This window comes from Parasteatoda tepidariorum, chromosome 7 (genome assembly GCF_982258835.1).
Source record: "Parasteatoda tepidariorum strain Cologne lab strain chromosome 7, Ptep-v5.0, whole genome shotgun sequence".
NCBI lineage: Eukaryota > Metazoa > Arthropoda > Arachnida > Araneae > Theridiidae > Parasteatoda > Parasteatoda tepidariorum.
In genome coordinates this window covers 87,667,032-87,694,386 of record NC_141761.1, presented here as the reverse complement: position 1 = coordinate 87,694,386, position 27,355 = coordinate 87,667,032, and the positions used below count along the sequence as shown (strand labels likewise).

Here is a 27,355-nt window from a genome sequence, read left to right as displayed (position 1 = left end):
GCGCATGCGTCGTCATTGCATGCGTTGCTAGGGTGACCGCTGCTATTTTTTATTTTCACTAGCAGGCATTTTTTATTCTATTTTTATCTCCTTTTCAACTATTGTTTTAATTTCAACTATTGTTCACTAGCTGGCATTTTTTATTCTATTTTTATCTCCTTTTCAACTATTGTTTTAATTTTCTAATCTCTTTTTAATTGTTATATTATTTTTCTATTATTATACTATTTTTAATAGTTATTTCACTTGCTACTGTTACTTCATTTTCAATTGTTATTTAATTGAAGACATGGCTTTCTGAAAAAAATATTAAGGGTGTTCTGTAATTACCATCTTAAATAAAAATGTTTAGAATCACTATCAAAACTGAGGTCAAAATCATATGTAATTAAAAATAGAACTTTAATATTAAAGTGAAGTGAAAGAAAAACTGCTTCCTAAATCTGAGAAATCTCAATTGAAGAAAGTGAGATTAAAAAATTCGAAATTTATTTTATAGTCCGAAGAATTTTGAAGGTGTTCTAATATTTATTCGCCTTTCACCTTCCATATGTTTCTTCCAACTATCAGAGATATTTTGATGTTTTTAATGCTGCCTTCCTCAATAGTAATGCATAAGATTTTGACAAGGTTTTTGTTTTTCCTTGCTTTAATATTAATTTTCAATTTATTATTTCTAATTTACAACTTCCATTATCTCTAAATTTTTATTTCCATTAAAATTATATGCTTTAGTTCGGGAACTAAATGTTCTAGAACTTACTTATGAAACTTTACTTATGGTCTAGAACAGCGGTTCCCAAATGATGTTACGCAGAACTCTGCGGTTCCGTGAAAGAGTCAAGAAGTTCCTCGAGTTATTACTTTTTTTTATAACCAGTGATCAGTTTTTAAAATTCTGATTATATTTGGATCCTATCTATAATTCATAATTTATTAAATGTTTTGGTTGTTTTTATGAAATTATTTCAAGTGAAATGCCATTTTTTAAAAAAAAAATACATAATATTTCTAAAAAAAACAAATTAAATAAATTATCAACTTTTTTCAAATCGAAATAAAGTAATTAAATTCTTTTATAAATAAATATATTTCCTTAAATAACATTTTCAATGCATATTTAAGTTTTCATCTTGAAGTAATTAAACTTATATTTTATTCATTTTCAGCTTATGTAAAGTATATTAATGATAAAATAAGAAAAAAAACTTTACTCCTTCTATTAAAAATTTAAAAAACAGTCTTCAGAAGGTTATATGTTCATTATTACCATAATAAACTTTATTATGTCCAGGTTCCGCCAAAGAAAGTTAAATATTTAGTGTTGCACAACCGAAAAAAAAATTGGGAACCACTGGTCTAAAACAATTATTCTAAAGCAATAACTTTTAATGTTTGTTTAAACAAAATTCTGATGCATTAGGTTACATTGTAGGTTTTCCCCGATGATTCTGGAACTTTTATGGCTGTTGCTAGCAATGTTGCTGGTGAAGCACGTTGCGTAGCAGATTTGATTGTAGAAGAAGAGAAAAGTCCTGACGAAGAAAAACACATTAGTTATCAAGCATTTTCATCAATTTCACAAACAAAAGAAGTAAGTTGAACTTAATAAGCAAGGTGTTTAGTATTAACTTCCCTTAATATTTTTTCAGAATTTGGTTATATAACTCTCTGATTGTAAACTAATGATGTTTAAGCTAAGAAAAAAATATGAATTATTACTTAATTTATAATATTTTTTAGTAAATATATGTATATATACATATATTTTTAATCCCATCTTTTCCGATAATGAGTGATTTATCAAAGTCGATAGCGTTTTGGGTTTTTCCCCTTACTTAAATACTAACTGCACAATTATGATAATTTTTTTTAACAAAATTCAAGAGTTAATTATGACATTTTGTAAGAAAACTTTATTGATTTCGTTCATTGGAAATCATCGGGAAGTATTTGAAAATCAATTTATTATCAGGTTTGACTGCATTACATTGACTGAAGATAACGTTTGTGATGCAATAGTTATGCGTAGAATTCATGCGAAATTTTCTGGGAAAAAAATTTGAACACATAAATTCTGAACAAAAATTTTTGGGTAATATTTTACTTATGTAAAGTTCTGTGGATAAAAGAAAATTAGGATCAAAATTATCTTTAATGTTAAGAAATACATTAACTGGACTCAGATTAGAACCGGGTTCATGTTCCGCACTTTATCACTAAGCTTTGCCTGCTTCTACCAGTAGCTTAAAAGATGCAAGTTTTTAAATACGATTTTGATTTTTATCCTATAATATATCCCCTTAAATTACCCTTTAGATGTCATTGGAATGACGCCTGCGTGACGAGATATACGCTGAACTCTACGTCCGCAAACATACACAAATACCAAAATACCCATGTCCATGTTGTCTATATAATTATTTTCTTTGCATCAGATATAAAAAAACTATTTCTCTTTTGCATTTTTCTCGAAAGCTGCATTTTTCTCGACGTAAACGTACAGTTTGGACATTTTTTAGGGGGGGGGGGGAGTGATGTTAATATGGCGTCTTTACTAAAAAAGCCTTGAAATTTCAACTTTCTTTTATTAAAAAAAAAAATCCGCTGTTTTTTCTGGAACTCGTTAATCGTGATAACATTAACTGACAAAGTTTCATTTGAATTTTTTTAAGACAGCAAAGAATATTTTACCATGGTCATTTAAAGATGCAGCTTTGAAAGCATCTCTAAGCACCTGGCCCTGGTTGCATGCTGAGCTATGATGTTTCTTAATTGTTAGTTTCCAGTAATTTTATTATAGTCTTACATCATTTATAAACACAGTGTCTGTTTAGAAAAATAATGAAATCATTTCAATTTCGCATTTATTATTTATTTTTGTTTCTGTATTCAAATATCATATTAATATTTTTAATATCTTTTTGTTTATTTCTTACATTTTTAGATGTATACAAAAATTTCAAGCAGTGAACCAATAACAGTCACACCATATGATATACAAAGCAATATAAAGCCAATCGAAGCACCTCCTCCAAAAGAACCTTCTCCTCCACCAATGCCTGCTGCCTGTCCAAAAATATGGAGTCAGCCTAAACCTACCCCATTTCCTGCACCAGCTATAATAGAGATAATAGAACCTGTCCCTATACCTTCACCTGAACCCGAAGAAATAGTTATTGTTCCATCTATTAGCAATGAACCAATCGTTGATGTTCCAGTCACAGAGACTGTACAAAAATCTGTTACTTCTAGCGTAGAGACTGATCGTATATCAACTGTTCCCTGCATTGAAACGGAAAAAGTGGTATCTGTTGTGACTGATTCCAAAACAGGCATGGAGTCATATCTAACACAAACTGCAATCGAAGACAGTATAAATAGGTTTCCGTTAGCGTCTTCGATGTCCGAAAGTTTCGTGAAGAAATCTGTGATGAAATTTTCTCAACCAGATGTTACAGACAAAACCCTACATGGTTTGACAGGATCTAAGTCACTATCGAAAGTTCCTGTCCCGGTCCAAAACGGTTTCGATTCAGACACGAAACATACTAGTTCCATTAGTCAAAGTACTCTAATATCTGAATCGCGTTCTTTCATGTCCAGCGGAACGATGATGTCTTCAGAAAACTCGCATGTTCCTAAACCGACAACATTCGTTCCTAAATCCGTAACATCCTTCCAATCTGGATCAGAAACTACTCAAAGCCGCGTACCGGTGTGGCAGCCGAAAAAAATTCCTGAACTCAGAAGTCCTCCGCAAAAAATAGCACCCCCCAAAATCGATTCAGATTTCAAAACTGTTGAATGTGTGACCGAAAATTTCACATCAAAAATACCATCGTTCATTTCCGAGAACAAATCCACTTCGTGTGATTTGAAAAGCAACACCTCTTCAGCGTCCTGCCAAACCTCAACTGATCCTTCAATCTATAACATGTCCGAATCTTCCACCACCAGGACATCGACCACACGAACTGAAGAAATCTCAATCACTAAAAAATACGAATTGGTTTTGGAGCATTCCTCTGAAGTGGTCAAGACCTCTGACCACGAAAATAAAACTGCACCAAAGCCTATAATTAAGAAAGAAGTATCTGATGGACCCAAAGTAAAAAAGGAAGTAGTAATTGAGGAAGAGCCTGTGCTCGGCGCGGAAGTGAAGCCACCTCTGTTCTCAAAGGTGAGAGGTGCTGATTCGTTAAGGAAGATATATACTGATGTATAGAATGTAGACTAGTTGACCAGTGGTTGCCAACCTCTATTATATTTATAAAATCTATGTTTTGTTTGTTTTGATTGTGTTAAACATTGGGGATTTTTTTTTTCAAATAAAATTGCAAAGCATGATTTAGTCATTATTTGTAATTTTAATTACATTTGTTAAAATAACAGGTATGGAATGATAAGACCTCGCTCTCTCAGTGTTGTTATTTTTTTCTAACAATAGTTATTCATTTTTTTAAATTTTTTTTCCGAATTGCCTTTCTTTAAATTAATGTAAAACTTGCTTATTAATTTACTAATCCCTTTAAAATATTATACATAGTTCAATTTTTTTAAAGTTTTTCTGTCACTCAACTGAAATTTTATATATATACATATATATATTTGAGATTTATAATTTAAATGCTGTTAATTTATTACTTAATTAATTTATCACTTTAAAAACGTCAAATTCTCTTTGATTCTCTTTTAAAGAATGACATTCTTTAAATATTTATTTCATGACTCGAATGTTTAGAAACCGAATTTATATAGAAATAAGGATATATTTTTGTCCAAAACTGCGTAATTAACTAAAAAAGAATTTTCGTACACAATGAAAGTACCGTTTTTTTTTTATTCCAGATCGTATTTCGTTGAACTACTATTCGAACTATTTCTAACTACTATTCGATAAAGTTTTAAAAAAAGTGATATGCATGTTCAAATTATTGATTTGTTGGTAAGTTTCAACTAGAGTAGTTTTCTCCAACTATACTTATATCAAAATAGATTTTTGTTGACAGTGGAAAAATGTATTTCAAATTGCTTGTTAATAGTTTTTTTTTGTTTTATCAAATTTCTATTTTTGCATAAATAAACTAAGAAGTTAAATATAATTGTAACTTGTAAAATATTTTTTCAAGTATCAATTAAACCCATGAATAATTCGATATAATTGACTGATTTTAATTTTTTTTATGAACCACCACAAAGATAAATTTTTGTTTAAAAAAAACATAAATGAAAATAGCTGACAAAAGTAATGTTACCTGATTGAGTTTGTGTGAGAATTTCTGCTTTTGATAGATGTGCATTATGCTTTAAATTTTTTTTAAGTTTTTATTATCTTGAAATACTCATAAAATTTAATACATCTATCTTTCAGCTATTAAGGATTTTATTAATTTTAGTTTTAAAGAAATAATAAGAATAGTATGGTTAAATAAAATAATATTTTTTTTCATTTTATTTGGAGGGTTTACTGCAAAAAGAGACAGTTCCGTTATTTTTATATTTATTTTTGATTTCTTTAGAACTGCAAGCTTTGGAATAATTTTGCTTTGAAAAAAAATAGTTTAATAGTTTATGTTACAAGTAACTTGCTTCAGTGCTCAAATATTGCTGAAAAATGTCCAGTATTTTAAATCAAACTAATTTCTTTTTGCAACATGCCTTTTATTACCATATAGATATTATTTATAATTATCTTTGAAATATTTTTAATTAATTAAATATTCTTTTATTGCATGCTACATCGTATATTACTGAAGTAAGTTCTCTAATATATGATATTTTTACTTTATTTGGTTGATATTTCAAATACTATTTCTTATTTAGTTTCAGATATTGTTTATTTTTTTAAAAAAAAATCAGGATGTATGCAAAAAGTATTAGACATGTAAAATGTTAAATTTATCAAAAATATGTAAAGATAGATTTAATCTGATGAATTTCGTGGCCATAAGAAGTATATGGGATATTTTTCTTGGAAGTAATTTTTCATTTTGCATTCATTTTTCAACATTTACTTAATTCTCGTTATAAGGCCCAGACTACTGTTCTTTGTTGAAATTTCTTGATGTAATTGAAAGTTGTGGACTTATTGTTGTTGACATTGTCGTTGGCCATTAAGGCAGAGGGGGTGCAATTGTTCTTGTTTTCCAGTGGCGCCATCTATGGCCAAGAATTCGCCACACTTTTGCCACACCCATACTGCTGACATCTGTTTATAGAGCCAACACATTCCATTCATTCATCCACAGATCATAATTTTGACCTGAATCAGAGAACGATCAATCTCCGATCCGGTACCTCCAGGGACCGGGCAGATTTAACGTGCACCATTCACCGTTTACTACTCTGGGAGTCTTCGGCCAGCTGGATTTGAACTCTCGTCCCCGCGGTCGTGACTCCATCACCCTGACAAGCAGGCTATCCCTGTGGGTTTATTAATTGGATTAAATACGTGTTTTTGAAAACAACAGTATAGGAATATTATTACATTGACTTCTTAGTTATTCTTAAATGCACTTTTATTTTAAATTCAGAGCTAGTTTCACTAGGATTACTGTAGATTCTTGTCAGGCTTTTGCAATTGACAATTTCTTCATGTCTAGCCTATAGCGTATTTGAATTTATGAACATTTCTTTTGTAGTCTGTCATCCATGTTTGCTAGTCTTTTCTTCCCGTTCATTCTATGAGATTATGATCTGGAAATTTTCTCAGCAACTTTAAAACAACCATTTTTTTTCTGGCAAAATATTCCTTAATTGTTATATATATATATTTTTTTTTACAATTATGGTGAGAGGCCAAAATTTGTTGGAAAAAATGAAGCGTTTGGAGGAAAACTTTGGTTTCATTATTTATCTTATTATTAATGATTGGTGTTCATTATTTCTTCAATAGGAAAGAGTAGTTCAAAAATTTACCAATAATTAAATTTAAAAAAAAATGATCGCTTCTCTGGATTAGACGTCTCATTGTGGCAGTTGACCTAGGTTCGATTACTGAGCTATTTGTATATTGCTTCGGCTAACTATGGTTCAACAATGTATTCTATAGTTTTTATAGTTGGTAGATGAATTCGTTGGTTAGTCTCAAATCCCATTGGCTAGAGAAGTGATATATTTGATGCAAAAATCGGTTGCGTGACGCAAGTTTAACGTTAAATAAAATAGCTATTTCTTATTTTATATCGGGATTTAGGAATATTTCTTGTAAAAAAACGATAGTAAAACGTCGTAGATAATTCTGTTTTTTTTTTTTTTTTTTTTTTTTTTTTTAGATATTTATGGAATTTCTGTACACAATTCACAGAAAAAAAAACCTACGTTCAAATCTGTTATTACAGTTTTATAACTGCTAAAGTCTACCTTAAATTTAAAAAAAGCACTTACCTTATAGATTTATTTTAAAATATTCAAGCTTTATATGCATTTGATACTTTGTATACATCCTGTGTATTGATAAAGTTTTAATTAATGAAGTCCCATTAATAGGGACTTAACCCTTTGACACAGATGGTTCACCGATGTCTATTTTTTAATTTTTTTTTGCTGATGCTCTAATTACAAGTAAAAGTATATTTTGGTATTTTTTAATTACAAGAAACTTGTTACTAAAAAATATCTGTTAGATTATCGGAATTATATGTATTCTAGAATATAAAATCCAAAAAAGGTAGTTCTAAAAATTAGTTTTTCAAAAATTTATCGATGGTTAATTTTGTAAATTAAAGAAATTTCAATGATGAATCACTGTTTATCTTAGTTCAAAACAGCTGCTATTTAGTGCAAGCTTGAAAAATTATTGTTTGGAAGTGAGCTGAATTTGGAAGATTTTACCTTTGTTGTTTCATGCTGTATTTCATAAACACAAATTATTAAAAATGCTAAATATATCATTTTATACTTATCTGGAATTAAATTAATACGAAATAATAAGAAGAAAAATATTAAAAATATGTTTAATAAAAAATTTTTGCTTCAAAGGGTTAAAATTGATAGTTTCCGTAAAAGATTTTCAGTTATAATTTTTTGTGTTAGTGTTAATTTAAAGAAATTTTTATACTTCGGAATAGCTTGGTATTTCTTTTGCCTGAAAATGTATTTAGTGCCTAGAAAAAGATGAAGGGCGTGGCTTATCATTCTAAAATTTCTACTAAAATGCTTGTGGTTGGGAATCACTGTTCTTACTCTCTTTAATAATTTTTCTCATATTTTCTAGCTTTTAATCTCTTTTTTTCTAATATATATGTTAATATATATTTAAATACTGTTATTGCAATAACTTATGTATAATTTAAGTTCTTTATAAATACCATTAATGTTTACATATTTGTTGAACATGATTGTTTAAATATCTATGCTTAAAAAGAAACTGCTTGCTTGGTTTTTAGCTTTAATTTTTTTTGTGTGCATATAACTAACAAAAAACTAGCCACACAATGAATAAATTGTGTCTTTAGCTTTTCTATACACAGAAACGCTAATCAAGCACAAAGAATGCTAAGTATAGGAGCGCCATTTGCTGTTTTGCTGTTGATGAGACAAATTCTGAGTATGTTCTGGAATAGATTTTTCACTAATGAATGACAAAAAGTTTTGACTGTGTATCAGCACAATATATAGGAATAGCAATATTCAGGAATAATATATAGTATATAAGATATAGTTTATAAGCTTTTAATCAGGGAAGTGCTATTTAAAGAAAAAAAAGTAGAACAAAGCTCTGCAGAAAAAGCCATTTGTTGGAAGGAGGTTATGAATATTAAGTCTTTACAATTCATGAGGGTGACTGACTATGATGCAAGCGTTGCGTGCCTGCCGCCCTTACATCCCACATAAACTAGTATCTATCCATGGCTGTAAAGCTGGGAAGGAAAACCCGGTCCTACACAATGACATATGAGCGAGCCGTGAAGGTTCAGGGAATAGAGAGTTCGCCTACCAATGGGGCTAACCGGGTTCGAATCCCAGTCGATACGAATTCCACATTCGGCTTGCGCCGACCATAGTGTTGACGGGAAATATCCTCAGGGGTAGACAGATCAAGGGTTAGAGTCACCTTGCTGTCAGGTTAACCGTGGGAGGTTCTCGTGGTCTTCCTCTCCATGGCAAATGTGGGTTAGTTCCATCAAAGCGTCCTCCACGAAGGCAAATTTCTGCCCGATACTTCCTCCAGGAGCTCTCTTGTCTTTTGGATTGTGTTCAAAATTACAAGGCTACAGAGTTGAACATCAGTAGTCGTAAACCCAAAAATTGGGTCGGCTGTTCAACGACGGATATGAAATAAAATAAAATGACAGACGAGCGTCTTGTCACTTAATAAAGAATGAATTTAGAACGAATCCTGAAACTCACACTAATTTTGTAATTTAATTTTGATTGAAACGTAAGTTTTTAATTAAAAATATTGAACTTTATCGATTTAATATACAATAATAAAATAACTGAAAGGGCCTTTGTTGTTACAAAAGCAGCTTTGCTTAAATGTGGCGACATTTTGTTAATGCAACTTCATCCGTACAAGCATATATGGCAACGTTACTTTTAAAAAGTAACGAGTAAAAGTACAAGTATTTTTAAAAAAAGTAACGAGTAAGAAGTAAAAAGTTCTTATTTTGAAAAGTAACGAGTAAAAAGTACAAGTAAAAGTACAAGTACTAAACAAAAAAAGTAACGATTTAAAAGTACATTTCTAGGAAAGCGAAAATTCAAAGTAACCTAAAATTTCATTGAATAATATTCTTATGTTCTTTAATGTTTTTGCAAAATTGTTGCTATTTATTTAATTATTTTTAATTTTGAAAGTTATGGACATTAATTCATTTTTAAATTCGGAAGAATATTATGATATAATTTTATAATATAATCGTATAATATAACTTTATAATAAAATCGTATAATATAATTTTAAAATCAAACATAATTTTAATATCAAACTTTTTATGGATTTGCACGAAAAAGAAATTTTATCTATTGATTTTAATTTTTAATTTATTATTTTTATTTATTTAAATTCCTATTGATTTAAAATTGTTTTACTCTATAGAAACGCGTTTTGAAAGCACAAACATAAACAAAGCAAACACGGGGTTTCAGATAGCTTTGTGATCTTTGAGCTAGTAAAAAATAATTGAATGTGCAGTATAAGTTGAAACAGAACAGTCTACATTTTTATTTTCAGCAATGGCTAATGCTGAAGTCATGCGAGAAAATCATTTTCCGAACATTTCTGCCTAACGGCATAATTAAAATTTCTAAACGAATTTTAGTATCAGCGGCTAAATTAATACCTTAGAGTTTTCAAGAGTTAAAATAGTAATTATAATAGTTTTCAATATAGTTCTGAAGTTCTTAGAGATTTGACTGGGCGTTCCTTGACAAGGTCAGGCATAAACATAATTTTAGTAAAAAAATGTACTAGGTAAAAATGTATTTTGTAAAAAATGTATTAAGACAAAAATGTATTATTAGTGAGTTCAAAAAGAAAATTGAAAAACGTAATAACAAAATCCAACATTTTTTATTTAAAATGTATTAGATATGCATAAAACTCGAAAATGAATGAAAATAACTTGATAATTAATATTTTTATTCATTTTGCAAAATATTTGCATTTCGAAAGTGGTGTCACTGAGTCTGCTACGAGAATTTCTCAGAGCGTGCTTGGCCACGCTGAATAAGCGCTTCACGGGAGCACTAGAAGGTGCTGCAGTATTATATTTCATATATAATTTTTTTACGATTGGATATCGATTGGATTTTTTTTCGAACGCTTACCGAGTTTTAGAAAAAAGTAACGATTTCATTCAACATTTCCGTTACAAATACTTGTACTTTTTCCCTAAAAAAGTAACGAAAGTACAAGTAAAAGTACCAAATTTAAAAAGTAACGAAGTACAAGTAAAAGTACGTACTTTTTACTTGTACCGGCGGTACAAGTAACGAAAGTAAAAGTACTGCCATATATGCGTACAAGAGTGGGTGACTGTAGGCTTGTTGATATAGACTTTAAACTGAGAGAAATATTGCCCATTTATCCAATGTTGTTGAAAATCTATTTTTCTTTCACGAGACCTTTAGTTTATAAACTCTCTCTTGCGTTGATGTCAGTAAAAGAGAGCAAAAAGGAAAGAGATAGATAGGTTACATGTTGCCAGATGTTAATCTTATAATTTCGTTTTAAAATTTTAAAAATAGAAATAACTTAATTAGAGATAAAAGTGTAACTTATTTGAATTGTTTTAAGCCTCTTCAATGAGTAAAACTATTTCGAATTTATTTTTTCTTACTAACTCTCGCAATCTGTATTCCTTAGGTTAATTTGTTTTCTAGTTCAGATGATTAATTTTCAAATCTATTTAATCGTCTATTTTGTAATTGAATGTTCTTATAAAAAGGCTACAATAATTGCATATTTTGAAGCCAAAATGCTCAGTGTTTTTGTGGGATACATTTATGTCTAAGAAGAAATTAAAAGTGATAAATGAAAAGCTCCTAGTATAAGATTAAAAATAAATAAATAAATAAATAAAAATAGGAAAATAAAAACACGCACACACGCAACAGAATGTTAAATTCTAGGTAGTTATTTTTATTAATTTTTTTACCTTGATGTACGATGACATAAAAATTGAATCTACGATGAAAAGTAGACTAATCCAAAATAGTGCATTTTCATATTCGTTCAGATAATAGTTTATAACAGCAAGATATAGTAACAGAAGCCGCGATGACACAGTGGTGAACGGCACTAGGATGCCACTGTGTTTCCACACAGTGGCATCCTAGTGCCTTTCACCACTTCGTACTTCGATTCCCTTCGGCGGTTTAAATCCCCCAGCTTCAAATCTATGTTATTAGCTAAGATTGATGATGGTAGTTATTTCATTGCCGTCGTTGAACAGCCGACCCAATTTTTTGGGTTTCAGACTACTAATATTAACTACATAGCGTTGTAGTTAACATTAGTAGTCTGAATGTTAACTACTACTATCCAGCCCCCTCCACCCCAGAGCTTACATAGCTTGAACTTTTCGTAAAGCAAAAGGCCCAGAACAAGCAAAAGTTGTTGCTTCCTCCTATTAACTACTGGTATAAAGCAAAAAGACCAGGACTCTCTCTATCTCTTCCTGGTGACAGGCAGACCAACACTTGGCTTATCCCGACTGGCCAGTGGACACCTGAAAAGTCTCACATTTTCTGCTAATCAAAAGATCTTTCCTCTTTGCCCTAAATGCCAACAAAACCAGGCATCACTTGAGCATATCTCGAACTGTTTAGGGCTGGACTGGAACGACATTTATTCCTCTCCCCTTTTAGTTTCGGACTTTCTGAATGTCAACGGATTTATTGATCTGGTCTGGTCAGACCAGATGGGAATTAGCAACAACAACATAGCGTTGTACTTTTGAACCTAATCTAGACAAGGTAGCTCCTGGATCAAGTACTGGTAGAAATTTTGCCTTTTTGGAGGACTTTTTGATGGAACTAACCCATATTTAAGTTACATGGAGAGGAAAACCATGAAAAACTCTAGCGATTAGCCTTAGGAAGAGAACTCTAAGCCATGATCCGTCTACCATTGAGAATATTTTAAGTCATTGAGAATATTTTACGCCAGCACTGTGGTCGGTACAAGAGGGATGCGGAATTCGTATCGACCAGCTGTCGCTGGGATTCGAACCCGGTTCACTTCATTGGAAGGCGAATGCTCTATCCCCTGAGCCATCACAGCCCTTCATCATCTTAAGTAGTAACTGATAATTTGCTTAAATTTTATTTCAAATCAAATTTTTATTGATTTAGCAGTTACCAACGCGTTTGTCATGACCATACCCTAATATGAAAGCTTTTATGCAGTTCGTGTGGCCAGACGGGGGATTTATCTTCAAACTCGTTAAATGCATAACGTGGTGTGCGTTTAGCGAGTTTGTACATAAAATATGCACCAAACAAGTTTGTCATAAAATATGTACTAGTTTAATATCATTTTAGAGAAAATTTTAACGATAAGTAAATAAAATTTTAAATTTTAAGGACGTTGCTTATTCTTTTTTATCTAAAACTTCAGTTATAAATAACTGCTTGTACTATTAACTGCAACTTTTTTTCATATAATAAGTCCCAGCCTGTAAAGACTAAAAACAAATAATAATAACGTAATAATAAAAATAGTAAATAATAATGCTTTGCAACCTACAACTTCGGTGATAACAAAATTGTTTAAAATTTTTAAAATATTCATATAAGATGCTTGAACATTTGCTAGCAGTTTTTATTTGCTATTTTTGATTTAACTAACAATGATGGCAAAAAAATTTCTTTTCAATGGAAACAAATATTAAAATCTTAATAATACATTCGCATTTATAAATACATACAATATACAGCTTATGTCATGATACACAGCGAAAAAAAATTCTGATAAAATTATCATACTTATATGCTAATGATATTCCTGGAAAAAATAACTCCCCATAATTCTAAAAATAAGACCAAAATAAACGCTATTTAAGCCATTCATTTTGGTAATTTTTCTGTTCGTACCAGAACATCTGGTTTTTAAAATTATCGTTCGTATAACAGTACGTTTAGTAAAAATACAAAACTGAAAAGTAAATTTAATGGATTAATTGTTTTGCTTTTGTGCCGCTCTCTAAGTAAGAAAAGTACCAAATTTTAGCACATTTATTACAAAACAGCATTGTAATAAAACCACCCATTATCAATTTTACAAAACGTCATGATTAAAGTGCTTCGGTAAAAATTATCGTGCTTTTTGGTGTTCCCATAGAGCCAGAAATACATTGAATGTTTATTCTGGTAGTTTTGCTGTATTGTTTTCCATGTGCATTTGAAACAATTGAAAACAATTTTGAGCTGTTTAAAATTCAATAATGTTTGAAGAGAACCAAACATTTCTACATATGACCTGAGAATTTGTTAATTATTTTTTTTAATAATTAACAAATAATAATAATAATTACATATAGTCAGTTATAGTCTCTATCTCCATTTAATTTTCTCTGTAATATAATTTCCTTACCTTGAGTTTAATGTAACATAGCTGCATGCAATTATTTGTGACATGAAACTGTTCATTCTACTAGAAAAATGCAAAGTGTAATTAAGTAAAGTGTAAATATGTATTCTTATATTGTCCTCAAAATGTCTTTTATGAAGCAAATCAGGTGAGATCTCTAAAGCTCGGTCCAGGTGTTCCGTGGTGTTCCGTTGTCTTCTTATACAGGTTAAAAGGTTCAGTCCTTCAGGAGGCAGTATCAAGATCAGCAAGTTTGAAATATGCAACGGCTGCTCAGAGCCAGTAAAAAAAATATATATAAGAAATAAAAACTAAACAAATAGAAAAATCTTTATTGTACAGAAAAGCTTTGCATTCTTTTAACTAAGAAGCAAGTAAAAATACAAAACTGGTACTGTAGGTAAAATTCATTTCCTAATTCTACTTTCGTTATTTTGTATCAGCTACACTTTAAAAAAAAATTAAACGGCACCTACCTTTTACCCGGATTAAATGGCACCTTTACTGTATTTTTACAGGATAGCGGTCTACAGTTACATACAGTTTATGGTACCGGTACTTTTTACCGTAATATGATCCGGAGTTTCTTGCAGTGAAGTAGTGAATAAATATAGCTATTTTAGACTTAATTACCTCTTACTTTTCTTTTTTTAAGTAAAAAATTAGAATTCTAAATATGAGAATATAGTTCTGTAAATGACAGATTTTTAGAACCATTTTCTATATTTTGATTGTAAACTTTTGTTTTGGAATTGAATTAAATAGTACATTTCAATAGTATGTAAGCTGTGTAATCTCTTAAAATGTTCCATAAAAACAACCCTAAACACGCATTTTTCAAAAATAAAGTAAAATTGTAAACAAATAAAGGTCGATAAGTAATATTTAAGTGAAAAGGAGTAAAGATGCACTGAAACGTGTCGAATCATTAACGAGGAATACAGTGATGAAAAAATCGAAACCAGTTTGATTTCTCAATGAAACTTATAAATATTACTTTTTTTAACTCCACTGCATTTCTTTTTACAAACAGTTTTAAATGTTTCGAGTTATGTACCTTACTACTCTTTTGTTACATTTCTAAAGTATTCTTTTCCAATTTAAATAAATGTTTTCAACCCTTAGTTTTTATATTTGTTTCACTTTATTTTTGACAGGCATTCTGAAAATACATATCAAGGATGGTATTTGCCTATCACGCTACATACATTATAAGAAATAAAATGCAGAATCTTCGTACATTTTGACATTTGGGAACAACAGCTTTAATCATTTTTCTCTCTTTTTTAAGATAACGAATAGTCACAGTTTTTGCCAACTTTTTAATGCTTTACTTTGTGGAAGTTCCTAGACTTCGACATTGTCCTTAATTATGTGTCTGCGGTTAGGAAATAAACTTAGAAGATGCTCTAAATGACAAATGCTTCAAGTAACATTGATGGAGGTTTGTTTTCTGTATAATGCCTCCATTTATATCATGTCGCTTTGAAGCATTCTTCAGACTAACTACAATTAAATATTTTAGACAAATATATCTTATATGCACTTAATAGCACGCTTTTGTTTCTTTATAAAGCCCATCAGTTACTTGTTTTTTTTTCTCCCAATTGTTATATTTTCAACGCAAATAAACTGCTTTAAGCACATCGTTACTGTTTTTTTATAGACATTTAACAAATCAAACAAATCTTTAAAGACTTTTATTTAATTTAGATGTTTCTAAATTTAAATGCCATTAAGTTGCGCTTATGTTTTTTAAACCCGATATATTTTCACTAAGTGCCTCTATTCCGCAGCAGCTGTTATGTGAAGAGAAAAATTCTCTAGTGAACTTTTAACATTGATTTATAAGTATAGATTAACACTTTATTATTCTTTTGACAGAATTCATACAAATTTCTTAATTTTATTTTTAATTGAAAAAATCTTTCTTCAGTTTTAAAGTCACGAATTGTGATTACCGAATTTGTGAAACAATACTTAACAATTATTTACTTGCAAGCGACATCACTTGTGTGACAGCCAAACAGGGTCGACGCATACGCGCGACGTCACTTGCAGGCATCCAATTAAATCTGACCTGAAAATTGATTCTGAAAGCTATTACGTTAAAACACCATGCATGATCACATGATTAGACACAAACATGTGAAGTTGAAAGTATCCAATTATGGTATAAATATATTAAATAGAAAAGTGTTCGAAGTTTGTTTGATTCTTGTAAGTGTCATCCAAATCCGATTTTTTCTTCTTTCAGCTCTTTTAATCGTATTAGTTTTAATCTTTTCAAACTGTTCATGATCAGTACAATATGAAAAATTACTTTGCAAAATTTGTAAGCAATTCACGAAATATAAAAAGCACGATATTTATATCAAATGTAAAATTTCTATCAGTAGGAGTAATTATTTTTGACCTTGTTTACTTATAGAAAAGACCCTGAACCGATTTTAAAACGTTTTAAGAATCAACTCAAAATCATATATTATTGCTGATATGCTACGGCCGAGAGTTTAAAGTTGATTTGTTTCGTGTAATAACTGCAAACGATTCAATTTTGACTGCTTTTAACTTTTTGTTTTGAGCACAATATTTATTTTATCGTCATACTGGTTTTTATCTATATTTTCTCGTTTGCGTTTCTTTAATTCAATTTTATTTTAAATAATTTAGCCCAATCATTAAATTTCGATGAATTTTGTATAATTTAAAATGTTCTGTGTTTTTTTTTCACTTTGTCTAAAAGATTCTTAAAATAGCATTGAAATGAACATGAAAGAATAAAATAATACTTTTTTTTATTTAGAGTTAAGAAAATTATAATCAATTTATCATGATATAAATTATGCAGATTTTTATTCCACGAATTTTTTTTTGTATTACTTCTTAACTCAATTGATTTAAATTATCGTTTGGAAGTGAAAAATGAAAAGAATTATTATACTACTACAAAAATCTTCTGAGAGACGTAAATTTATTATGCTTTATCTTTGTTCTAAATTTTTTAGGAAATATTCATTTGTGAGTAAATTTTTATTACTTTATAATCAATTTTTTATTAGATCTAAGTGATGATATGCAGGATTTTTATTCATATATAGTAAATTTTATCACTATTTTATATCTGGTAATTTATTATAATTAACTTATTATGATGGAATATTTGGTGCTTCATATTATGAAAAATTAAGCAAATTTGAAAAGTTGGGTGCAATTATAAAAGTAATAATAAACAATTTAATTTTTAACCTAAGTTTTTTTTAAATCTTCTATTACCTTTTATTTTTTCATTTATCGTATAATGAAGTAACTAACTTATAATAGTTTCTTTGACATAATTATGTTTTAAGTAATGATATTAACACTGCACTGCTGCAAAAATGATTTCATTAATTTTTACGATATATTTCTTCGTTTCATTTTAAAAAGTTTAAAGTTATCCAAAATATTTGTACTCACTTCTAACACCACATATATTTGAAACCTTTATTATCTTTTATATTATTGATACGTCAAGTTATAAGTAATTAAAATATTTACTCAAATTACGGGCATGAAATTTATTTGTTCGTATTCGAATCCAGATTAAAGCATGTTTTCACGACTCTCTCTAGATTTTATTAAAATGTAGGTGATTAATTAGCAATCAAAATATTATGTTGAAAAAATAATAGTATCGTCACTTTCTTAAATTCAAAAAATAATTAATAAAAAAAAAGTTGCAACACTTTTTTTTCCTATATTTGTTAAGAAAAATTTATTTTAGGGGTCACTCCATCCCCGCAACATTTTTTTTAAATAAAGGAATAATCATTCATTTTGTGGATGCTTTACATGCTCATTTAACTTATAATCAATAATTTAACTTCAAAAAGTAATTAAACTGTTTAATTTTTTTTTTAATTTTTAAAAAAATTGAAAAAATTCAAAATTTTTAAATTTTTAAGGCTTTTATTATTATAACATATTTTCAAAAATTTTTTCTTCTTAGAGCTTACAATTTTCATCTTAACAATTTTGTGCATTCATTTGTTGATATATCCATTAGAATACTTTTTATAGATTATTTTGCAAAAAAGTAGAAAAAAAGGTTAAAAATTCCTGTTTGGTATATATAACATGTTGTAAAAATTGTAATACCTCATAAAATGCTTGTTCCATGCATAGTTTAAATAAGTGTATTATACTTAACATAAAAAAGTTTACTTCAAAGCTTTATCTTGCATGGAAAAAATTTCTTAGAGATTTAATTAAGATTCAAACACAAAATTATCATCTATGAGACAGAACACTCTAAAGTCTGTCTGTTGAGCAAGCTTCTGTAATAAGGCAATTTAAAATCATTCATAACTATTTTAAAAATGTAGATAGAGAAATTATATTTTTTTCAGTGCATTTGAAATAGTATTATAAGCATTAAAAAAATTTCGATATTTTGGTCATTTTTTGGGTACTGTGACCCCTTAATGCCTACAATTACCCCCGCTACGAAAAAACCAGTATTGCATTGTATTGTTTAAAGCTGCTCATAACACGGGGTCAGTCGGTTCAAACTAAGTTTTTATTTTTTAATTTATTAAAAGTTATCCTTATCTTTGATTTTTCTTCCACAAGACAAATGGCCTATTTCTCACCATTTACTATTTAAAAAAATAAATAAATTAAAAACAGTGGACCATCATGCTTCGGGGAGGGGGTGAGTTTGTTCACTTAATGGCTTACGCTGGACCACATAATACAAATGTATTTAGAAAGAATACAAAAGGATAAAGTTGTCTAATTCAGTAATTGCAATGACCAATTTCTTTATAAATACGTTATTCATTTTAAATGCTAAAGATCACGAAAATGAGTTTACAGTTTTAAAGAATTAAAAGATAATTATTCATTAAAATATAAATTTATCAATCTATATAAAGATAACACATTATAATTTATGCAATTTTAATAAAAGCAAGTTTTTGGCTCCTATACTGATTCTGCATAATGAAATATGTCATAGTGTTTAAAAACTATCTTTATCTTAAAAGTTTTAAGGAAATTATATTTAAGTATGAAAACGTTTAAACTATATAGACCCTCCCTTATAAAATGTCTGGTAATTTAACTCATAGAAAGATTATATCTAATGACAAATAATAATTAGGTAGCGTATCAATTTGACAATGAAGTCGAATTGCAATTTTATTTATTCGATGTTCAAAACCTTAAAATAAAATGTTTGAAAAGTAAGAGCAAGTATCGAAAACAATCGTAAAATGATTTGAAAAAAGATAAAGTTGCCTTACTGTAAGTACAACTGCATAGTGGAAACTAGAATTAGAATTGACAGTTTTAATTTTTAATTAGTTTATGATTAGGATGAAAAACAGGGAAAAACTTTTTTTGTGACAAACAGCATTAAACCATTGAGCATACAAAAAAATAAAATAAAAACTTTGCAGCACGAGAGTAACGTCTAAAAACAGAAAAAAATCTCTATTGATCTTTAGACAATTACAATTTTTTTCTGTTAAAAAATATGTTTTTTTCTTCTGTAAAATTTACAGTTATTTTTTACAGTGTACGAGTGTAAGAATTTAGTTAGATTATTTACTCGTATTTTACTACTCCAATCTCTCACGTAGCTTCAAGGTAACAGATAAGTGTACTCCGTATTTGATCGCTTTTGGGCAAGAAGTCTGAAATAATAATAATTTTTTTAATTAAAAAAATCGTCAAAATCTAATTTTCTCTGATAAAAAGACATGCTAAAAATTTAAAATGTTGCACAGCAATGCTATGTAAATTGGAAAAAAGATATTAACTTATTTTATAATACTGTTTATGAAGTATATAATAAGTTCTGACTTTATTTCAAAGCATACTCTATCTTTTAAAGATATGTAAAGAATGCCTGAAAGTAACACATCCAAAAGCATCAAATTCTACGAAAAACAATGTATTACTATTTATTTATTACTATTTATTACTTAAAACAATTTATTACTATTTATCAAAAAGTTGCGGTAAAAAGTATTGCGTTTAACACTTTTATGACATGCCGAGTCAGTTCCGTATTGACTGCCCTTACCATATCTTAACACATCTTAACCCTTATAAGAAATGAATAAAAAATAATTAAAAATTAAAAAAAATATTCAGTAATTTTTTTCGGACAAAGATGAATTCTAAATGAGGTGAAACACAGGACCGAATTCATTTGAATCAAGTCCAACTTGAATTTAAAAAAAAGTGGAATGAGAATTACCACAGTACTGTTAGAATTTTCATTCAAAAAATATGGTAAAATAACCGACAGAAGTCTGTCAGTCCAATTAACCGCAAGTTTATGGTAAGAAACATATTTTACCTTCATGGTTTCTGAAACCGTTTACTACGAACCGTTTACCGTTAAAAAAACCATGAATGCAAAACTATATGGTTTTCCAACCATTTACAACTGACATGGTTTCAAACCATAAAAAAGGAATTTACCTGACAGTGGGTAAGGGTAATGGTGCGTTATGTAATGGGCATTGAAGTCAGGTTGAGTTGTGTTTTAGCAAATGAACCGTGGAATGTGGTTTACTTAGTTTATCTGGTTGTTTCACTTATCGTAAGATATGTAAAGCACTAGAATTAATTGTAATAATCAGCTTTTATGGTGCTACCATCTATGGGTGAATGAGAGCATCGTATTTTAATAATCCAGGGTCACAAATTGAGGACGGAAGGGTACCGGAAACTCTTCAAGTGTAGAAGAGAATGTAGGAAATATTGTAGTGTCAACGTTGTGACTCGAACTACCGTTCTGTTGGTCATGATACTGACAGATAAGTCCTCCCGGCAATAATCTGTATTTAGCTGGGATTAAAGGGCTGAATTAGGTGGGCTTAGTTGGTGCGATTTGTTCAAATACGGTAAACTAACAATTAAATAAATTGATATTCAATAATTTTTCCCCAGAAATTTCTAACAGTGTTGGCATTTATTTCTTGCTAGACAAGAAGAAAAAAAAAAAACTGGTTTTTGATGACTTTAATATCATTGTTGCTTTGTTAACCTGAAAATGGTTTTTCATTTTGTTCAATTAAATTGCAATTTGCGAATACAAATTTGCAGAGTTCTTGGTTTCGCTTATTGTAAAGAACATAAAAGTACACAATTGAGTGGTTTATCGGAAACTTCATTATCATATGATTCAATAAACCAGACACGCAATCTTAAGTTTCTATTTCTTAAAACTACTTGCTTTTAAATTTATGTAATGTTTAAGTTATTTCATTGCAACAATTTTGCTATAAAACATTAGAAATTGTCTGTCACTGTGCTTTGACTTTTAGATCAATAAATATATAAGGTAGAATATATCTATCATCTTTTATTTCAAAATTTTTTAATTGTGTTAAAGTATAACTGTTTTAGTGCAGTTAAGTTTTCTAATGAAACCTAATATATTTGTATCATATTTCCAAGACAATATTTCTTCTAATTATTTACCAAAATATATGAGCTGTTTTTAAACAGCATAAAACGTTTTTATCAACGAAAATATAAAAGGATTAATTAATATTAATAATTTATAACAACACTGAGAAAAAAAATTGGTCAAAACTACCAGAATATGGTAAAATTTAACTTGTTTCTGCCTCCAAAAAGCTATAGGTAATTTTTGCCCAAGTGCGTTGGTGATGACTTAGGTAAAATTAACGATGAAATATGGTTTATTAATATGTAATAAAATTTGTTAAATATGGTAAAACTGTGTAATTTTATCATAATACCTTAGATCGTGGCATAAAAACTTTTTATCCGGTAAAATTTATATTTAAATTTTTTTACTTTTTACTAAATGCGTAAAAATAAGAACTATAGTTATGAGAACTAGAATTTTTGGTAAATCGTTACCATATAAACGAAAAAATTACCAAGAAATGGTTGAAATGAAGTATATTTTGATTTTATTAACAACAATTCGGATTTTTCTTCTGAAATGTCATTACTATACAGTACGGTAATTTTGCCAGAAGTTTTATTCTTTGTGCATGAATAGTACGAGGCGGTGTAACCTACTAATACAGTTTAATAATTTTTTTAAAATAATAACGTTTTTTGGTAAATGCAATTTATACTTCATAAAGTTCTAAATACTTTAATTTCTATGAAAAATTATATATTTTTTATATCAAGAATATAGTTTAGACATTTAATTTGAATGAATTTTAATGTGAATAATTTTTATTGAAAAAAACGTACAGTGGAAAAATTGTATTTTAAAGAAAGGGCTGGTAAACACCAAGCAATGTCTTACTCATTGATAATTTAGGAGCATTTTGCATAAGTTCTTTAAATTTTGTAGATCGTGTGATGTTTGAAAGAAAATAATTAAGGTATACAAGTAAAATGAAAAGATAGAATACGACATATGTATATTTAAAGATTAATGGAAAATTAAATAAATTTGAACATATTCGACTTTTTTGGCATACTTTCATTTAAAAGTGGTTTAAGTTTTATTTTAACAGTTCCGTAATGAGATTAAATTTTACACAAGCTATTTCGCGTAGCATCGTTTGAAAATTTCTAACAAATAATTATTTAATTTCTAACATACGTTTCCATAAATGTAAAATTTGGTTGAAAAAATTAATTTTAGAAATTAAATTCACTGATATTTAATACAGAATAACATTTTTCTAAGCTTTCGAAACAAGCACTTATGTCTTAAGGCTTTCAATTAATTTGAATAGCAGTTCAAGTAAGATAAGTGTTCTTTTTTTTTTTAAAGACAAGCTAGTTTTTTCTAAAATTCAGATAAAAGAATAATGGCATTTTTAATACTGCAAGGAAATAAAAATCATTTATACATGAACTTTATACAAAGTAATAAGTAAATTTATATTTACGTACTTTTGAAATGTCTAAAATGTAAAAATATACATCATAAAAATACTGCAATTTAAATATTTAAATTTTCAGTTTATTTAATTAGCAATTATTTTAAGACGATATACATTTCACGTTTGCTACTTTTAATAAAAAATGATATATTTTTTAATTAGAAAATATAATTTTAGTAAAAAGTCATTAAAATTTTATCAATACTCATAATAAATGTCTTCGGAGCTTAAGTTTGGATCTTCGGAAACTGAATGGACTATAAAAAGCCTAAACATTCAGTAATATTTTTTGCAATGTTTTTATGTCTATTTTTTTAATAATCACCTAAAACTCTTAAAAGAAGATTTATAAAGTATTAATTATCATGCTATTAGCTATTGTTTAACATGAATAAAAAATACCTCTAAATTATAAATGTTAAACTTTAAGTATACATTTACTAATTATTTTAAATCGAACCCTTTTACAAAGGTATAAAGCTGTAGCTAATAAGTCGCAGATTTGATGATAAGTTGTGGATAAGTGATGATTTATTCAAATAAAATGCATAAATTTCTGCAAAATAATTATTTAATACTGCACACCTTTCTTAGGAACATGAATTAATGCTAACGTATATACTATTAAGATTTTATAAGGTATTTAGTAAAATAACACTAAATAAATTTTACATTTTTTGTTTTACATTTTTCCTGCTTAAGTAAGTCTGTTTGTAAATGTATTTTGAATACTGGCATTTGAAAACCCTTAGATAAAATACATTGGGGGAGGGCAGATTGAATTATTAATTTTGCCAATAGCAATTGCATAACTAATTCAAAATTAATAAGTAATAATAAAATTTGGAGCCACAGATAAGTTTACAATTAAACAAATGACAAAAGAATACATTTCATTACACTCTTTTGCTGGAAGCACTCTATTAAAATAATACACCAATCCTTAACATAAATTATTTTAGTTATATAATTGTTAAGGCAAAAGAAAACTTCTTCATTGAGCTTTTTTATTACCAAAATTATCTTTCCCAAATTATCAACAAAAAAAAAATTATATTGTACTGTTTTTAGAGCACTTAAAAGGGGATATCGAAATCAAAATCTAAAAAATAATTTTTAAAAATATGGAAAGAAATAGCCGTTGAAATATAAATTTGTTTGCACTTTCTTTTTCGCGTGTAATTGTTACACGCACATCTCATAAACTACTTCTATGAAAATTTGTCTAAAATTTCATACAAATTCAAAATATTAAATATAAATATAGATTGATTTCATTATTATTTCTTACTTTAGCCTTTAGAAGATGTCACATCGAACGAAAAAGACAAAGTATTCTTCGAATGCATTGTGGAAGGAACACCCTTACCGACAATCCGCTGGTTTAAGAACCATAACATAATTGCACCATCCGAAGATTACCAAATATCATACTCCAAAGACGGTGTCTGCATTCTTTGCATTCCGGAGACTTATCCTGAGGATTCCGGGAAATACACTTGTACCGCTACAAATATTGCTGGCTGTAAAACAACATCGGGATACTTAAATGTCAACAAAACTGAGGATGATGAAGGTAATTTGTATTTTTTTCCCTCTTCTCTAAATTGTATATTGGAAGTGCTATTTTTTTCATCGGGATAATTTATTTTAGTTCCGTCTTTTCATCTTGTTTTTGTTGCGGTGTCATAGCAACCTTTCGATATTTTACTCCACATTGTTAGTAGTCCCTCTCTTTTTATTGCATTACAGATTTCAAATATAACTATTTTTTTTTGGAATTTCGTTTTTCCTTGTAGTTAAAAAAATTATTTTGATATTTCTAAAATCGGCTTATATTTTTACTTTTATTTGATTTGCAAAATAAGCGTTCAAATAACACAAAATTGAATGAACTACTTTGTGTAAAATATCTTAAACTATTGTGAAATATTTAGACTGTAAACAAATTCCGGATCGAATTATGGTGAAGAGTAACGCCTCTCCAGGTGTCGGTACTTTTTACCGTTAAATCTATTCTTATCGGAAGATGTTTGAAAAATTTGATATACATCAATTTTTACTGTTATAAATATTGTTAAAGTAGTGATTAATTAAATACTACTGTAAAAATTACGGTATAATATTTTACGGTAAAATTGAATTTTACGGTAAAATGGATTTTTTGGATGATGCACCCTTAGTGACGGTAATTTATACCATAATTTGATGTTGATTATTTTTACAATGTTTTAATAAAATGTAAAAGAGTGTTTTCTACTCTCTTATATCATATTTGTAATTCGTTAAAATGGGTAATTAGAACGAAATGACAAAAATTTAATGTTATAAATGCATTATAACGTTACAAGTTGTATTCAATATTTTTCTTATTCTGTAATAATTATAGATTTGATTTTTATTTTTAGTTTTTGTAATCTCTTTGTATTTCTCAAGCTTACTTCATTAGTGTATTATGATAATTTACTCTATACCATTTAAAAACTATAGTATAGGTAGGTAACATAACTCTCATACAAAACCGTAGGTAATGGAACTCATTTATTAATAATAAGCAAGATAATAGAAGCCATTTATTAGCTTATTAATTTTTCTTATAATGAAAAAATACACGTCATTCCTTTAAATATAACTTATGAAGAAGGAAAAGCAGCTAATAAAATCAAACAAATTCAAATTCATACTAAAGAATTTGAAGCTCGTATATTAGGTAAAGTAATGATGAATAACCTAAATGACTAAATACTTATATACAGTGATTTTTTTTTCACTTTTATTATTTTGCTCAGATTTTAAGATGAGTAGAGTTTAATTACATATGATATTATGAAAAAAGGAAAGAATTTATGTTTTTTAAAACACATTATAGTACTTTTGGAATAAGGTCACAGTTAATTATCAAAATATTTTAAAACAATTATTAATTAAGTCAGAATTAATCAATGTTTTAATAAATAAATGCTATTAATTTTCAAATATTGCAATTTTCAAATTTTAGTATGAGTTTTCAAATGTATATGGATCTACATTATAGTGCAATAAACTCCGAAATCTGTTTTAAGTATTTATGAACGTTTTGTATTAAGTATTAGTAGTTACTATTAACCTTTTGACACAGAATTTTTATTACATATATTTTTCATTATTTTTTGTTAAATTAGGTCAAAATATGTGAAAAATATTACATATAGTTTTTAATAATTTATGTGGTTATGAAAAAGTGATAAGTAGACGCAGATAGGTACATGTGTGTCCCTTGGCAAATATGGACTGTCAGCTCACTTCCAAACAATAATTTTTCAAATTTGCTCTTATTTGCAGTTATTTTAATCTACTAGAAACACAGTTATTCATCATTTAAATTTCTTTCATTTACAAAATCAATTATAGATAAATTTTTGAATAGAAATTAAAAAAAAAGATTCAAGCTGCTTTCTTTTTGGATTTTATATTTTATTTCAAATATAATTCCGATAATCAAACAGAATTTTAGCGCCAGAAAAAGTCTATAAAAGGGAAACCGGTGTCCAGTCAGCGTCAAAAGGTTAAGAATGCAGTAAATAACATTTTTTATGCATTTAAAAGGTAAAAAAATAAAAAAAATTTAAATTGTAGAAAAATTATAATAATCGAGATTTTTACTTACTTGTATGTATCTATTCAGGGATCATCTAAATTAGGCAATTTACGAAGATTTTGAGATTATGTAAGATGTTCTGTGATAGGGATGTCCCTCTTTTCTTGCGTTCTGCCTTCTAGAATCAGAGTGGTATTTTTAGGCCTGTTCGCACTTCCTCCCACCCTTTGTGATTCATTTGAGAAGGTAGGAATTTAGGATGACACACAAACTTTCTACAACCTGAATGATGCATACATATTTCTGCTCTATTACTAGTGGCATTGAAAGAATAGTTCCGTGACAAGAATTCGAATTGATTAATTTGTGTTTGACTATTGATTTATGTACTGTCGCAATTAATATGTATCATTTGCAGTTATCGAAGTATCATTACTATTTCGATGCATAAATGCGATTTTGAGTTTATCAATAATTTGATGCATTAATTGATCATGCATTTATAATTATCTATTCGTTTAGCTCAGAGGGAACACCAGTGTTCCTTACGTATATTTTTCTTCTGACGCTCTAATTATAAAGTAAAAGTGTATATTGGTGTTTAGTATCGACTACATTAGTGTTTTTATTTCTTTTTAAAAAAGTATACAAAAGGAAAAAACAATGAAGGATTAAATATTTTCATTTAATTTTTTTTCATTTCGAATAGTAAAGTATTTGCTTACAGGATTTCTTTTAATTCTTACTTATTCCTTTTTTTTGTATAATTATCATTTACAATATGCATCTTGCTTGATTATACTTTGAAGATAAAAGATTATTCCTCAGCTAAAAAATCAATCAGTTATTGGGGTA

At 28.3% G+C, this 27,355-nt stretch overlaps 1 protein-coding gene and 1 long non-coding RNA gene across 8 annotated transcripts in view; one reads left to right on the top strand and one right to left on the bottom strand.

Annotated features, from left to right (window-relative positions):
- The window catches only part of LOC107439667 (uncharacterized), a 392,882-nt gene that overhangs the window by 124,096 nt on the left and 241,431 nt on the right, over positions 1-27,355 (top strand). For all 7 annotated transcript variants that reach the window (XM_087168223.1, XM_087168215.1, XM_087168217.1 and 4 more), the window contains 3 exons: positions 1,436-1,594; positions 2,948-4,183; positions 24,220-24,499. In XM_087168223.1, the coding sequence (XP_087024349.1) occupies positions 1,436-1,594; positions 2,948-4,183; positions 24,220-24,499 (1,675 nt within the window). The remainder of the gene's footprint in view (positions 1-1,435; positions 1,595-2,947; positions 4,184-24,219; positions 24,500-27,355) is intronic.
- LOC147807295 (uncharacterized) lies at positions 1,491-26,710 on the bottom strand. The gene is made up of 3 exons (XR_015435602.1): positions 26,570-26,710; positions 24,215-24,446; positions 1,491-1,535 (listed from the first exon to the last, which is right to left on the bottom strand). It is a non-coding gene; the product is annotated as an uncharacterized LOC147807295 (long non-coding RNA).